At 40.4% G+C, this 15,584-nt stretch overlaps 1 protein-coding gene across 9 annotated transcripts in view; it reads right to left on the bottom strand.

Annotated features, from left to right (window-relative positions):
• CALN1 (calneuron 1) overlaps positions 1–15,584 on the bottom strand; it is a 732,697-nt gene that overhangs the window by 703,683 nt on the left and 13,430 nt on the right. For 6 of the 9 annotated variants that reach the window (XM_073012664.1, XM_073012665.1, XM_073012666.1 and 3 more), the window contains exon 2: positions 13,979–14,202. The exons of the other annotated variants lie outside the window; for them this stretch is intronic. Coding sequence is in view for 1 of the 6 variants with exons in the window: in XM_008018290.3 (XP_008016481.1) it covers positions 13,979–13,980 (2 nt within the window). In the remaining 5 variants the exon portion in view is untranslated. The remainder of the gene's footprint in view (positions 1–13,978; positions 14,203–15,584) is intronic. 9 annotated transcript variants of the gene reach the window in all.

Here is a 15,584-nt window from a genome sequence, read left to right as displayed (position 1 = left end):
ATAGTGCAGTGATGTGAATCACTTCCTGACTGAGACCTCTCAGGTCCTCCAAAATAGTGGAATTCTACTGGACATGCCCACATCATACCTCAGCCCAAGCCTGCTAGCAGAATTGTATTAGGGGAGCAAAGAACAAGTTGAAGGTGAGGGACAGAGAGGAGGCATGTGAGGCCCCCAGTACACAGGAGAGTTAAAGGAGATCTGATATTGCTCGGGGCTGCCACCTTCTCCTTACCCCTTTTTTAATTTCTGTTGTTTTTTTGTTTTTGTTTTTGAGACTGTCACTCAGGCTGGAGTGCAGTGGCGGGATCATAGCTCACTACAGCCTCGAACTCCTGGGCTCAAGCAGTTCTCCTACCTCAGCCTCCTGAGTAGCTGGGGCTACAGAAGAGGAACATCACATTCAGCTAACTTTTTGTTGTTGTTGTTGTTGTTGTTGTTGTTGTTGTAGAAACGGGGTCTTGCTTTGTTGCCCAGGCTGGTCTTGAACTCCTGGCTTCAAGCAATACTCCCACTTTGGCTTCCCAGAGTGCTAAGTCTACAGGCACGTGCCACCATGCCTGGATAATTTTTTCATTTTATTTTGCAGAGACGAGGTCTCACTGTGTTCCCTAGGCTGGTCTCGAACTCCTAGCCTCAAGGAATCCTCCTGCCTCAGCCTCTCCTTCTCTTTCCATTGCCTTGCCAAGAGTCAGCTTTGTGTTCATTGGTTTCTCCCAGGAATACTTGCCTTTATTCTCCAAAATCTCCTCTATCTAATCTCCTTTGTTTCAGTTGCATTCATATTATGCTTTTCTGACATCCCTACCTTACCCATTATTGACTAAGATGCATTAAGACAGGAACCATGTGGTATTCATCTTCATATCTTCAGAGCCTAGTGCATTGCCTGGATCAGAATAAGCATGTAATAAATGAATGAATGAAAATGGGTGATGACGCCAGGGCCATTAGCTCCTGCCTGTAATTCCAATACTTTGGGAGGCTGAGTAGGGAGGATTGCTTGAGGCTAGAATTTCAGGACAAGTGGGCAATGTAGCAAGACATATATATATATATATATATATATATATATATATATATATTTTTTTTTTTTTTTTTTTTTTTTTTTTTTCTCAATTAGATGGGTGTGGTGGCATGTTCCTGTAGTCCCAGCTACTCGGGAGGCTGAAACAGGAGGATTCTTTGACCCCAGGAGGTCGAGGCTGCAGTAAGCTATGATCACACCATTGTAATCCAGCCTGGGTGACGAGGATATGCCACAAACATCCCAGTCTTCCTAGAATTTTCATCCCAACGAGGATAGGAAGCCCAGAGAAGGCCCCTGAGATCTCAGGGCCTAGTGAGGGGTGTCAGTCTGTAAATGATTGCTTCCCCTGCTGCCTCCAGGTCCTGACACCCTGTATATGCAGAAATGAACTGTGAGTGTATCATAAATAACCGGGTACCCAAAATAAAGTCAACATTTGCAAACAATGTGATTAAAATAATAAATTATAGGGCGTATATTATGGTTTTAATTTGCATGTCCCTAAAAACTAATGTATTGATTGTTTCTTCACAGGTTTATTTGCCATGCATATGAATCACTTCTTTTTTTTTTTTTTTTTTTTTTTTTTGAGACGAAGTCTTGCTCTGTCGCCAAGGCTGGAGTGCATTGGCGAGATCTCGGCTCATTGCAACCTCTACCTCCTGGGTTCAAGTGATTCTCCTGCCTCAGCCTCCCCAGTAGCTGGGACTACAGGCACACACCACCACGCCCAGCTATTTTTTGTATTTTTAGTAGAGATGGGGTTTCACCGTGTTAGCCAGGCTGGTCTCAGTCTCCTGACCTCACGATTCGTCCACCTCAGCCTCCCAAAATGCTGGGATTACAGGCATGAGACACCTCACCAGGCCCATGAACCACTTCTTGGTTGAAGTGTGTGTACATATATTTTATCTATTTTAATGGGTTGTTTGTTTTCTTATTATCAAGTTTGGAAAGTTCTTTATATATTCTGGATTCAAGACTTCTATAATATGATTTACCAGTTATTTCCCACAAATATATTCCTATGCCTTGTCTTTTCATTCCCTTAACAGTATCCTATAGACAGATGAATTTTTTTATTTTGATGAACTCTAATTTGTCTATTTATAGTTTTTTGTTTGTTTGTTTGTTTGTTTTTTATTTTTGAGACGGAGTCTGGCTCTGTAGCCCAGGCTGGAATGCAGTGGGGCCATCTCAGCTCACTGCAAGCTCTGCCTCCCGGGTTCACGCCATTCTCCTGCCTCAGCCTCCCAAGTAACTGGGACTGCAGGCACCTGCCACCACGCCCAGCTAATTTTTTGTATTTTTAGTAGAGACGGGGTTTCACTGTGTTAGCCACCGCCCCCAGCCTATTTGTAGTTTTTTTAATCACACTTTTTGTTTTTAAGAAATTTTGCTTAACATAAGGTCACAAAGGTTTTCTCTTACGTTTTCTTCTAGAAATGTTATAGTTTTAGGTTTTACATATGGATATTCAACTGTTATAGTACAATTTTTTTTTTCTTTTTTTTTTAGATGGAGTCTCGCTGTGTCACCCAGGCTGGAGTACAGTGGTGCGATCTTGGCTCACTGCAACCTCCATCTCCCAGTTCAAGTGATTCTCCTACCTCAGCCTCCCAAGTAGCTAGGACTACAGGCACACGCCACCATGCCCAGTTAATTTTTGTATTTTTGTAGAGACAGGGTTTCATCATGTTGGCCAGGCTGGTACGGAATTTCCGACCTCAGGTGATTCACCCACCTTGGCTTCCCAAAGTGCTGGAATAACAGGCATGAGCCACTGAGCCCAGCCTACAGCACAATTTATTGAATAGACTAGCCTCTCTCCACTCAATTGACTCTGTATTTGTTGAAAATTAATTGCCCATGTAAGTGTGGGTATATTTCTGAACTTTCTATTCCATTCCGTTGACACTTTTGTCTACTTTTATGCCAATAATACCTTAGCTTAACTGCTGTAGCTTTATAGTAATTCTTGAAATCAGGTAGCATTAATTTTCCAATTTTATGTTTTTCCTTCCAGTATGGATGCCTTTCATTTCTTGCTCTTACTTTTTGGTACCGGCCAAGAATCTCCAGTGCACTATTAAATAGAATGGTGAGAGTGTTCCTTAAGGGGAAACAGATGTTCTTTATCAGACTGAGAACATTACCTTCTATTCCTAGTTTTCTGAGAGTACTTGTCAGGAATCGATGATGGATTTTGATAAATGTTTTACTGTGTCTATTGAGCGTGGATTACATTGACTGATTTTCAAATATTAAACTAACCCTTCATTCTTGAGATAAATGTTTTTAATGTTTCACCTTCTTTGTATTTATATATTGTTAGATTTGATTTCCTGAAGATTTGTTTAGAATTTTTGCATCTATATCTATGCAGGATATTGGACTATTGTTTTTTTCTTCTTTTTCTTATGTCTTTATCTTGTTTTGGTGTTAATGAGTGGGGAAATATTGTCTCCCTTTCCATTTTCTAGGAGAGTTTGTATGGTATTGATATTTTGTCTTCATTAATTCAGAATTCAGTAGAATTCAGAATTCATCATCTGAATCAGTAGAATTCAGAACATTCTGGAATTTTCTTTCTGTGAATGTTTTAAACTACAAATTGAATTTCTTCACTAGACATAGGGCTTTTCAGATTATTGATTTCTTTTTAAGAGAACTTTGATAGCTTATGTCTTCCAAAGAATTTGCCTGTTTCATTTACATTGTCAAATTCATTGGCCAAAAAATATTGTTCATCATATTTTTTATAATTCACTTACTGTATATGGAATCTCTAATGATGTCACCTCTCTCATTCCTGATATTGGTAATGTGTATCCTGATAAATCTGGCTAGATGTCTATCAATTTTACTTTTTTTTTTTTTGCTGTTTTTTGAGAGTCTCACTCTGTTGCCCGTACAGTGGCGTGATCTCGGCTCACTTCCCGGGTTCAAGCGATTCTCCTGCCTCAGCCTCCTGAGTAGCTGGAATTACAGGCGTGGGCCACTAGGCACGGCTAATTTTTGTTTTTTTAGTAGAGATAGATTTTGCCATGTTGTCCAGGCTGGTCTCAAACTCCTGACCTCAAGTGATCCGCCTGCGTCGGCCTCCCAAAGTGCTGGGATTACAGACTGAAGCCACCGCACCCAGCCTAATTTTTGTATTTTTAGTAGAGACAGGGTTTCTTCATGTTGGCCAGGCTGGCCTGGAACTCCTGAACTCAAAGCAATCTGCCAGCCTAGGGCCTCCCAAAGTGCTGGGATTGCAAGTGTGAACCACTGTGCCCAGGTGACTTCACCAATCTTATTAAAGAACAAACTTTTGATTTTATTGATATTCTGTATTGTTTTTCTGTTTTCTATTTTGCTGATTTTTCATTCGGATCTTATTATTCCTATTTTTAAAAACTCATTTTGGGTTTATTTTGCTCTTCATTTTCTAGTGTCTCAAGGTGGAAGCTTAGGTAATTTAAGAACTTTCTTCTCTAATATACTTGTTAGTGCTGTTAGTGTTTCTCTAAATACTGCTTTCATGGCATGCAACACATTCTGATGTGTTGTATTTTGATTTTCATTCAATTCTAAGTGCTTTCTAATTTCAATTTTGATTTCTTCTTTAACCCGTGGGTTTTCTTAAAGTGTGTTATTTGATTTCCACGTATTTGGGAATTTTCAGGAAGCCTTTCTGTTATTGATTTAGAATTTAACTTGATGTCTAATTTAATTTCATTTTGGTCATAGGACATTTTTTATTATTTGTATACTTTGACATTTGAGACTTGTATGTTCTATAAATATCATTTAGATCAACTTGGTTGATAGTGTTTTTCACATCTTTATTATCTTAGATTTTCTGTCTACTTGTTTTCTCAAATATTGACATAGAGGTATTAAAATATTCAATTATAATTGTGAATTTGTGTGTTTCTCCTTGCAGTTACATCAGTTTCTGCTTTCAGGTATTTCAAAGCTCTGTTATTAGGAACATAAATATTTAGAATTATTGATTAATCAACATCTTTATTATTGTAAAATGGACTTTTTTAATCTCTGGAAATATTCTTGATTCTGAAATCTACTTAGTCTGATATTAATAGAGCCATTCAACTTCATTTTCAGTAGTGTTAATATCATTTGCTTCTGATCTATTTAGATTTTTATATTTAAAGTGTGATTCTTATAGGCGATATGTAAAGGGTTCTTGCTTTTTTATCCAAACTGAAATTCTTTGCCTTTTTATTAGAGTGTTTAGACCATTTCTGTTTAGTGTAGTTATGATATAATTAGGTCTAAGCCTATCATGATAGTATTTGTTTTCTATTTGTTCCATCTGTTCCTTGGTCACTTTTTACTCTGTTTCTAGCTTCTTTTGAATGAATTGAATTCTTTCTTTTTTATTTTTTTTTTTATTTTTATTTTTTGAGGCGGAGTCTCACTCTGTTGCCCAGGCTGGAGTGCAGTGACGCGATCTCGGCTCACTGCAACCTCTGCCCCCTGGGTTCATGCCATTCTCCTGCCTCAGCCTCCCCAGTAGCTGGGACTATAGGCGCCTGCCACCTCGCCCTGCTAATTTTTGTATTTTTAGTAGAGATAGGGTTTCACCGTGTTAGCTAGGATGGTCTCGATCTCCTGACCTCGTGATCCGCCCACCTCAGCCTCCCAAAGTGCTGGGATTATAAGCGTGAGCCACCGCGCCTGGCCTGAATTTTTTCTTTTATTCCATTTAATCCCCCTTTGTTGGCTTTTTTTTTTTTTTTTTTTTTTTTTTTTGCTATTTTAGTGGCTGATCAGGGTTTATGGAATATATCTTTATGACAGTCTACCTTCAAATGATATTATACCATTTGATATATAAGAACATTATAATAGTACTCTTCAATTTCTCCACTCCTAACCTTTGCACTATTGTTGTCATATACTTCACTTTTCCAGATGTTATACATCCAATACTCCATTATTCATATTTTTACATAAAAAGTCAGTATCTTTTAAAGAGATTTAAACAATAAGAAAAATATATATATATTTACTTATGTAGTTACCATTCCCAGTACTCTTCATTCCTTTGTGTAAATCTGTATTTCCTTCTGGTCTCATTTTCTTTCTTCCTGAAAATATTTCTTAAACACTTCATTTATTGCAGATATGGTTTTTGATTAATTCTTTCAATTTTCTGTTTCCAAAGAACTCTTTCTTTCACTTTCATTTTTGAAAGATATTCTTGCTGAACATTGACTTCTAGTGGAAAGGGTTTGTTTACTTGTTTAATATTTTAGAGATGTTCCATTGTCCTCTCACTTACTTTGTTCCTTACAAGAACGCCACTGTCATTCTTATTTTGTTTCTTTTATATATAACATGTTTATTTTTCCTCTGGCTGTTTTTAAGATTTTTTTTTTCTTTATCACTGGTTTTGAGTAGTTTGATTATGATATGCTTTGGTGTCATTCTTATTTTCCCCTGATGTTTTTTGTGGGGTTTTTCTGTTTTTGTTGTTTGTTGTAGCTTTTTGTTTCTTAACTTTTTTTTTCTTTTTCTTTTGAGACAAAGTCTTGCTCTGTCACCCAAGCTGGAGTGCAGTGGCGTGATGTCAGCTCACTGCAACCTCCGTCTCCCAGGTTCAAGTGATTCTCCTGTCTCAGCCTCCCAAATAGCTGGGACTACAGGCACCCACCACCATGCTTGGCTAATTTTTGTATTTTTAGTAGAGATGGAGTTTCGCCATGTTGACCAGGCTGGTCTTGAACTCCTGAACTCAGGTGATCCGCCTGCCTCGGCCTCCCCAAGTGCCGGGATTACAGGCGTGAACCACCACACCAGACCCTCCCCTGGTGCTTCTTGTGCCTTGGGTTTATTGAGATTCCTAGATCTGTGAGTTTACAGTTTTCATCAAATTTCTAAATTTTCAGCCATTATTTTTTCAAATACTTTTCTGCAATCCCTTCTCTCCATTGCAGACTCCAGTTACACATTTTTTCAGTTACTTGAAGTTGTCTAAACAATTCACTGATACTCTCTTCCTTGTTTTCTCTCTTTTCTCTCGGTGGTTCATTTTGGATAATTATCTTCAAGTTCACTAATCTTTTATTCTGAAATGTTTAATTTGTTATTAACACTTTCCTGTCTATTGTCTCAGACATTGTGGGTTTCATTTCTGAAAGTTTGGTTTAAAATTTTTTTTTGAGACAGAGTCTCGCCCTGTTGCCCAGGCTGGCGTGCAATGACGCAATCTTGGCTCACTGCAAATTTTTTATTACAGTCCCCATGTCTCTTCTTCACTTTTGCATATATGTAATACAATTACAATACTTGTTTTACATCCTATCTGTTCATTCTGACACCATCGTCAGTTCTGGGGTGGTTTTTACAATTGATTTTTCTTCTCATCATGAGTCATATTTTTCTGCATCTTTGCATGTCTGGTAATTTTAGATTGGATGTGAGTTCACATTGTGAATTTTACCTTATTGGATGCTGGCTATTTTTAAATTTTTATAAGTATTCTTGATTTTTTTTTTCTGGGACACAACTATTTAGAAATAGTTTATCCATTTGGGTCTTGATTTTAAGGTTTTTTTAGGTGAGGCAAGAGCTGTGATTAATCTAGAGTTAATTATTCTCCTGTTGAGGAAAGACCTGTGAACTCTACCTTCTGTCCCATGAATTGTGAGGTTTTCTATTCTGGCTGGTGGGAACAGACACTATTCCCAGTCCTGTGTGTGTGTCAAGCATCATGACCACTAATCCTTTCAGATGGTTCTTTCTCCCGCCTTGAGTAGTTTCCCGACTTCCGTACACTAATCAATATCCAGCTGAATAGCTGAGGGTCGCCCTCTGGTAACTCAGGATTCCTCTGTGCGGCTTCCTTCTGTCTGTTGCTTAGTCCTTTGAATTCCAGCCACCTTCATCTCCCCGGAATGCCAGCTATCTCTTCTCAACTCGAGAAGGCTTCCTGGCTCTGCTTGGGTTTCCCATTCCCACAGCACTGCCTGGATACTCTCAGGGGAGTAAGCAGAGCAATTGTAGGGCCTGCCTCATTTCTTTTTCATTTCATTTCATCTCTTAGGGATAATGGTCCCTTCTTCTCTGATATCCAGCATTTTGAAACTGGTTTTTATTGTTTTTTACATATTTTGTCTTTTTGTGTGTGTCCAAGCCTATCTGGGAAATCTGATCTCTGTTCTTTTATCTCGACCAAAAGTAAAAGCTCTACACTTTCTTGAATGGGAGGGAAATAGGCGGCCTTACACTTGTCTTGGCAGACAGACAAATAATGCACAACCTCTGTTTTTAATTACCTAGGCATGGTAGTATGTTCCCGCAGTCCTAGTTTCTTGGGAGGCTGAAGAGGGAAGATGGGTTGAGGCCAGGAGATTAAGGCTGCAGTGGCTATGATTGCACCACTGTACCCCAGCCTGGGCAACAGAGCAAGACTCTAAGTATTAACTCAAGGACTAATACCATGCCGGGGATGGTGGCTCACACCTATAATCCCAATACTTTGGGAGGCCAAAGTGGGAGGATCACTTGAGCACAAGTGTTTAAGATCAGCCTGGGCAACATAGCAAGACCCTGTCTCTACAAAAAAAAAAATTTTAATCACAGGATTTAGAAAGTTTTTGCTATTTTAATTTAATCATTTTTTAAATCCAGGCATAAATTTCATTTTAAAGTAAGGAATTGAGGGAAGAAAGTTTAAGTGGCAATGTCTACATACACATTTGTGCATAAGCTAGATTGATCTGTGGCCATTCCGCTTAAGAGAAAGTTAACTGTGGCTGGGCATAGTGACTCATGCCTGTAATCCCAGCACTTTGGGAGGCCTAAGTGGGTGGATCACCTGAGGTCAGGAGTTTGAGACCAGCCTGGCCAACATGGTGAAACCCCGTCTCTATTAAAAATACAAAAATTAGCCGGGCGTGGTGGCACACACCTATAATCCCAGCTACTCGGGAGGCTGAGGCAGGAGAATCTCTTGAATCTGGGAGGTGGAGGCTGCAGCAAGTCGAGATCGCACCACTGCCATCCAGCCAGTTTGCAACAAGAGCTAAACTCTGTCTCAAGAAAAAGAAAAAAAAGTTAACTGTTACTGGACTAAATGTGGATATACAGTCATGTGTTGCTTAACAATAAGCATATGTTCTTTTTTATTTTTACTTTTGGAGGCGGAGTCTCACTCTGTTGCCATTGTTAGGCTATTTCGTCATTATATGAATATCACAGAACGTACTTACAGATACCTAGAGGATATAGCCTGCTACACACCTAGGCTAGATGATACAGCCTATTGCTCCAAGCTACAAACCTGTACAGCATGTGACTGTACTGAACACTGCCGGCAAAGGTAAAACAATAAGTATGTATGTATCTAAACATATCTAAGCATAGAAAAGGTATAGTAAAAATACAATATTATACTCTTATGGGACCACCATTGTATACGTAGTTCATCATTGACAGAAAAGTCATTATGCAACATGTGACTTAATAAAATTCTCAATATAAGGGCTGTAGTAATAATATATATAAACCTGTAAATCGTCTATATTACACCCCTTTTTACAATACAATAACTTTTTTGTTTGTTTGATGGAGCCTTGTTCTGTCGCCCAGGCTGGATGGAGTACAGTGGCGCAATCTCGGCTCACTGCAACTTCCGTCTCCAGGGTTCAAGCGATTCTCCTGCCTCAGCCTCCCAAGTAGCTGGAATTACAGGTGTGCACCACCATGCCTGGCTAATTTTTTATATTTTTGGTAGAGACTGAGTTTCACCATGTTGGCCAGGCTGGTCTCGAACTCCTGACCTCAAGTGATCTTCCTGCCTTGGCCTTCCAAAGTGCTGGGATTATAGGAGTGAGCCACCGCGCCCAGATACAATACAATAAGATTTAGTCATACTACCTCTTCACTTGTATGTAGGTCTAAAAAAAAAAGTGTTTTTGAAAAATTTAAAGTTTTAAAATTTTATATTAAAATCATTTATATTTTCTCCAACTTCTTCATTCATTCAACAAATATTCACTGATTACCTACTATGTGATAGCTAGTAGATTTCCTTATAAAACGTCAAATTTAATTGTTTTCATCAGGTACTTTAGTCATAAAGTTACAGAATGCAACTGGAGCAACATTTGTTTTACTTCCATACAAAATTTTAATGGACTCAGAATCTAGCCACATTCACGGGAGTATTCTCATTATGTATCATGTGTGTATCATGCTTTATAATCATCATCGATGTGGATGTATCTCTCCTTCCTCTTCTTTCTTTCTGGAGATAGGGTCTTGTTCTGTTGCCCTGGCTGAAGTGGAGTGGTGTGATCATAGCTCACTGCAGCCTTGAACTCTTTGAGCTCAAGTGATCTCCTGCCTCAGCCTCCTGTCTCCTTCATCTTTGATATGGGTGAGGGATGAGCAAGGATCTATGGGGCTAGACAGTTGGGGAGAATGATGTGAAAATAGACAAGGTGAGTAGACCTCAGAAGAGGACCAAAATAGGGGGTTGTAAAAGTTTTAACACATGTGAAAAAGACTGGGACAGGAAGCTGCTTGTGGGTGTTGAGACCAGGAAAGAAAACTCCCTAGCTGGGGAATGAGAAAATAGAGAGGTGACCAGGTGCAGTGGTTCATGCCTGTAATGCCATCACTCTGGGAGGCCGAGATGGGTGGGTCACCTGAGGTCAGAGAGTTTGAGACCAGACTAGCCAACATGGTGAAACCCTGTCTCTACTGAAAACACAAAAATTAGCCAGGTGTGGTGGCAGGTGCCTATAATCCCAGCTACTTGGGAGACTGAGGCAGGAGAATTGCTTGAACCCAGGAGGCAGAGGTTGCAGTGAGCCGAGATCGCCCCACTGCACTCCAGACTGGGCAACAAGATCGAGACTCCATCTGAAAGAGAGAGAGAGAGAGAGAGAAAGAGAAAGAGAGAAAGAAAGAAGAATGAGAGAAAAAAAGAAAGAAAGAAAGAAAGAAAGAAAGAAAGAAAGAAAGAAAGAAAGAAAGAAAGAAAGAAAGAGAGAGAGAGAGAGAGAGAGAGAAAGGAAGGAAGGAAGGAAGGAAGGAAGGAAGGAAGGAAGGAAGGAAGGAAGGAAGGAAGGAAGGGGAGAGAGAGAAAGAAAAAGAAAGAAAGAAAGAAGAAAGAAGAGAGAGAAAGAAAGAAGAGAGAGAAAGAAAGGAGAGAGAGAAAGAAAAGAAAGAAAGAAAGAAAGAAAGGAAAGAAGAGAAAGAAAGGAGAGAGAGAAAGAAAAAGAAAGAAGAAAGGAGAGAGAGAGAGAAAGAAAAGAAAGAAAGAAAAAGAAAGAAAGAAAGAAAGAAAGAAAGAAAGAAAGAAAGAAAGAAAGAAAGAAAGAAAGAAAGAAAGAAAGAAAGAAAGAAAAAGGAAGGAAGGAAGGAAGGAAGGAAGGAAGGAAGGAAGGAAGGAAGGAAGGAAGGAAGGAAGGAAGGAAGGAAAGAAGGAAGGAAGGAAGGAAGGAAGGAAGGAAGGAAGGAAGGAAGGAAGGAAAGAAGGAAATAGAGAGGTGCCTCGAGAGCAGTTGTAACCTAAGCTCAAGGACAAATACCATGCCGGGCATGGTGGCTCACACCTATGATCCCAACACTTTGGGAGGCCAAGGTGAATCGCTTGAGCCCAGGTGTCAAAGACCAGCCTGGGAGGATAACTTGAGCCCAAGTGTTTAACACCAGCCTGGACAACATAAAAAGACCCTCTCTCTACAAAAAAAAAGAAAGAAAGAAAGAAAAAAAATTTTTTTAATTAGCCAGGCATGGTAGCACGTGCCTGTAGTTTCGGCTACTTGGGAGGCTGAAGCAGGAGGATTGCTTGAGCCCAGGAAGTTGAGGCTGGAGTGAGCCATGATTGTAGCATTGCACTCCAACCTGGGCAATAGAGCAAGACCCTGTCTCAAAAGGATAAAAATAAAAATAAAAATAAGAATAATTTTTTAAAAGGACTAATACTTTGGGAATTGCTAGAGGTTTGGGGGCCTAAAGTTCACTTTCCCTTTCTTTCAAAATTCCAGCTGATAAAAGAAACTACCATCAGAGTGAACAGGCAACCTACAGAATGGGAGAAAATTTTTGCAATCTACTCATCTGACAAAGGGCTAATATCCAGAACCTACAAAGAACTCAAACAAATTTACAAGAAAAAAACAAACAACCCCATCAAAAAGTGGGCAAGGGATATGAACAGACATTTCTCAAAAGCAGACATGCATACAGCCAACAGACACATGAAAAAATGCTCATCATCACCGGCCATCAGAGAAATGCAAATCAAAACCACAATGAGATACCATCTCACACCAGTTAGAATGGCAATCATTAAAAAGTCAGGAAACAATAGGTGCTGGAGAGGATGTGGAGAAATAGAAACACTTTTACACTGTTGGTGGGATTGTAAATTAGTTCAACCATTATGGAAAACAGTATGGCGATTCCTCAAGGATCTAGAACTAGAACTAGAAGTACCATATGACCCAGCCATCCCATTACTGGGTATATACCCAAAGGATTATAAATCATGCTGCTATAAAGATACATGCACACGTATGTTCACTGCGGCACTATTCACAATAGCAAAGACTTGGGATCAACCCAAATGTCCATCAGTGACAGACTGGATTAAGAAAATGTGGCACATATACACCATGGAATACTATGCAGCCATAAAAAAGGATGAATTTGTGTCCTTTGTAGGGACATGGATGCAGCTGGAAACCATCATTCTCAGCAAACTATCGCAAGAACAGAAAACCAAACACTGCATGTTCTCACTCATAGGTGGAAACTGAACAATGAGATCACTTGGACTCGGGAAGGGGAACATCACACACCGGGGCCTATCATGGGGAGGGGAAGGGAGAGGGATTACATTGGGAGTTATACCTGATGTAAAGGACGAGTTGATGGGTGCTGACGAGATGATGGGTGCAGCACAGCAACATGGCACACGTATACATATGTAACAAACCTGCACGTTATGCACATGTACCCTAGAACTTAAAGTATAATAATAAAAAAAAAGAAAAAAAAAATGAAAACAAAATTCCAGCTGATAAGAGAGCACGCAGTGAGTGGCCAAATGGATACCAGAGAATCATTCTTACTAATGGGCCAGAGAGTACCTACTAACCCCAAAGAGTAGGGCTCTCTGCTAAACTATATTGGAACATGTGCCTTGGACCAGATATCTGATATCTCCTGTTACCCTGCCAGCTTCAGGAAGAGTCACAGGCCTGCCTCATGTACCCAGTCACTTTTTTTTTTTAGATATAGGATCTCACTCTGTTGCCCAGGCTGGGGTACAGTGGTGCAATCATAACTCACAGCAACCCTCTTTAATTTCCTGGGATCATCCCCCGTCTGCAGTCTCCCAAGAAGTTAGGACTATAGGGACATAACACCATGCCCAGGTAATCTTTTTATTTTTTGTAGAGACAGGGTCTCACTATGTTGCCCAGGCTTCCAGTTACTTCTTAAAAACTGATCCTTATTCTGACCCAGGTGAGCTTACTCATGGAAGCTGGAAACATAGGAGAGCCTATGGACTCCTTGTTGACCATGAGACAGTCAAGATAGATATGTTAGAATATTTTTTTTCTTCTAAACTCCATCCCCAGTTATGTGGTTCAAGGATTATTGGGCCTTGTGAGTCCATCAGCCAACCATGTGAACAAGTATTGAAACCGTGGGAACAGAAGTGAAACTTTTCTCTCCAATACTCCTCCACCAGGCCACAGATTTAGAAGGCATCTCCTCTTTGGAAACAGGCAGAACAAGGAAAAATCATTCTCCCTTGACCAAAAAGAATCACGATAGCTTTTCTGAATTCAATTCAACGTATACTTGCTGAGTACCTGTGATCCCAGCCCTCCTGGCACAGTCTTATCTGTAAATATCCTTAGCAGAAGTAAGAAAGCAGAACTGGAGCTTTTTTTATCTTTTACTTACATTTTCTTGGTATGATTTTTCTGGTAGCTTAAGTCTGATGTCCTATGAGTGTGAGGGATCCAGCCCAGGACAGTCTAATCTCGAGAAAGAGTGTCACTCTATTAAAATGACTGAATCCCATTGAGCTTGTTCACCAACTGGAACCGCAGAACTCAATGTTGCTTCCTGACTGTTTGCCTCAAGAGGAACCTCTTGAAAGAGCCTTTATTTGATGTTCCTAAAAGCTGGAAGCAGCAAAAAGAAAGGGGTGGGTATGAAGGTAGGCTATTGCACCCTCTAAAGCCAAGCCTTTGTATGAAGATAAGAAGGAAAGACACCATGGTGGAGGGGGTGGGTCCCATGGTAGCCCCAACCTTCAGCCCCCTGTGACCAGGCAAGAGACAGTTGTTGCACTGTCTTCCTCGTAGCAGAGTCTAGCTGCACTCAAAGCCTTCCTTATCACTCCCCAGTTCCGGGGACATGTACCCCAATGTCTTTCTCATACATTTCAGGTACCAGGAAGCCCCCATATGGCTGGATCTTCATATGAGGCCAAGTTTCCTGGCTCCTAGCCAGGGCTCTCTAGACAGCCTAGTGGAGACCATTCCAGATAAAGATTACTCTCTTTGGTGTCTTTGCTGTTTTAGGCAAAGGAATTGCAAGTAAAGCTTGAAGAGATCAAGGCTAAAGAAATAAGTGGAAAGAAATAGAGACCATGGCTTCTCCTTGACAAATAGAGGAAGACCTTCCACACCAGTAGAGTTCAAAAGAGTCCTCCAGAAATGGTTCTCTATAGTGTGAATTTCTGTATCGGTCTAACCCCCAAGGGCTCAGGGATTCTGGCAAGTAGAAGACCTCTAGAAAATGCTTATACAGTATGATCTCAATTATGCAATTATAAAACAAAACAAAATAAACAAACAAAAAAAACTGTGTGGACAAAAAGACTGGTCGAAAATACTACAAAATGTTGAGAGAGGGTTACACAGAGCAATGACTCTGCAGTCAGGCAGATACCGATTTTCATCTCAACTCTGCCATTTACCCACTGTGCTGCCGTGGCCATGTTGTCTAACTTCTCTGAACCTCAATTTCCTCCTTTACAGTAAGAATAATAGCACCTACCTCAAAGTGTTTGATACGGTTTAGGTCTGTGTACCTGTCAGGCCTCAGAGCCCAAGCCAAGCCATCGCATCCCCTGTGACTTGCACATATACGCCCAGATGGCCCGAAGTAACTGAAGAATCACAAAAGAAGTGCAAATGCCCTGCTTTGCCTTAACTGATGGCATTCCACCACAAAAGAAGTGAAAATGGCCGGTCCTTGCCTTAAGCGATGACATTATCTTGTGAAATTCCTTTTCCTGACTCATCCTGGCTCAAAAAGCTCCCCGACTGAGTACCCTGTGACCCCCACTCCTGCACCCCTTTGAGTGGAATTTTTCTTTACCTACCCAAATCCTGTAAAACGGCCCCACCCTTATCTCCCTTCGCTGACTCTCTTTTCGAACTCAGCCCGCCTGCACCCAGGTGATTAAAAAGCTTTATTGCTCACACAAGGCCTGTTTGGTGGTCTCTTCACACGGACGCGCATGACAGTCCCCACCGAAATCTCACGTTGAATTGTG

Source organism: Chlorocebus sabaeus, chromosome 28 (assembly GCF_047675955.1).
Source record: "Chlorocebus sabaeus isolate Y175 chromosome 28, mChlSab1.0.hap1, whole genome shotgun sequence".
Taxonomy (NCBI): Eukaryota; Metazoa; Chordata; class Mammalia; order Primates; family Cercopithecidae; genus Chlorocebus; species Chlorocebus sabaeus.
This window is presented reverse-complemented; position numbering and strand designations above follow the sequence as displayed.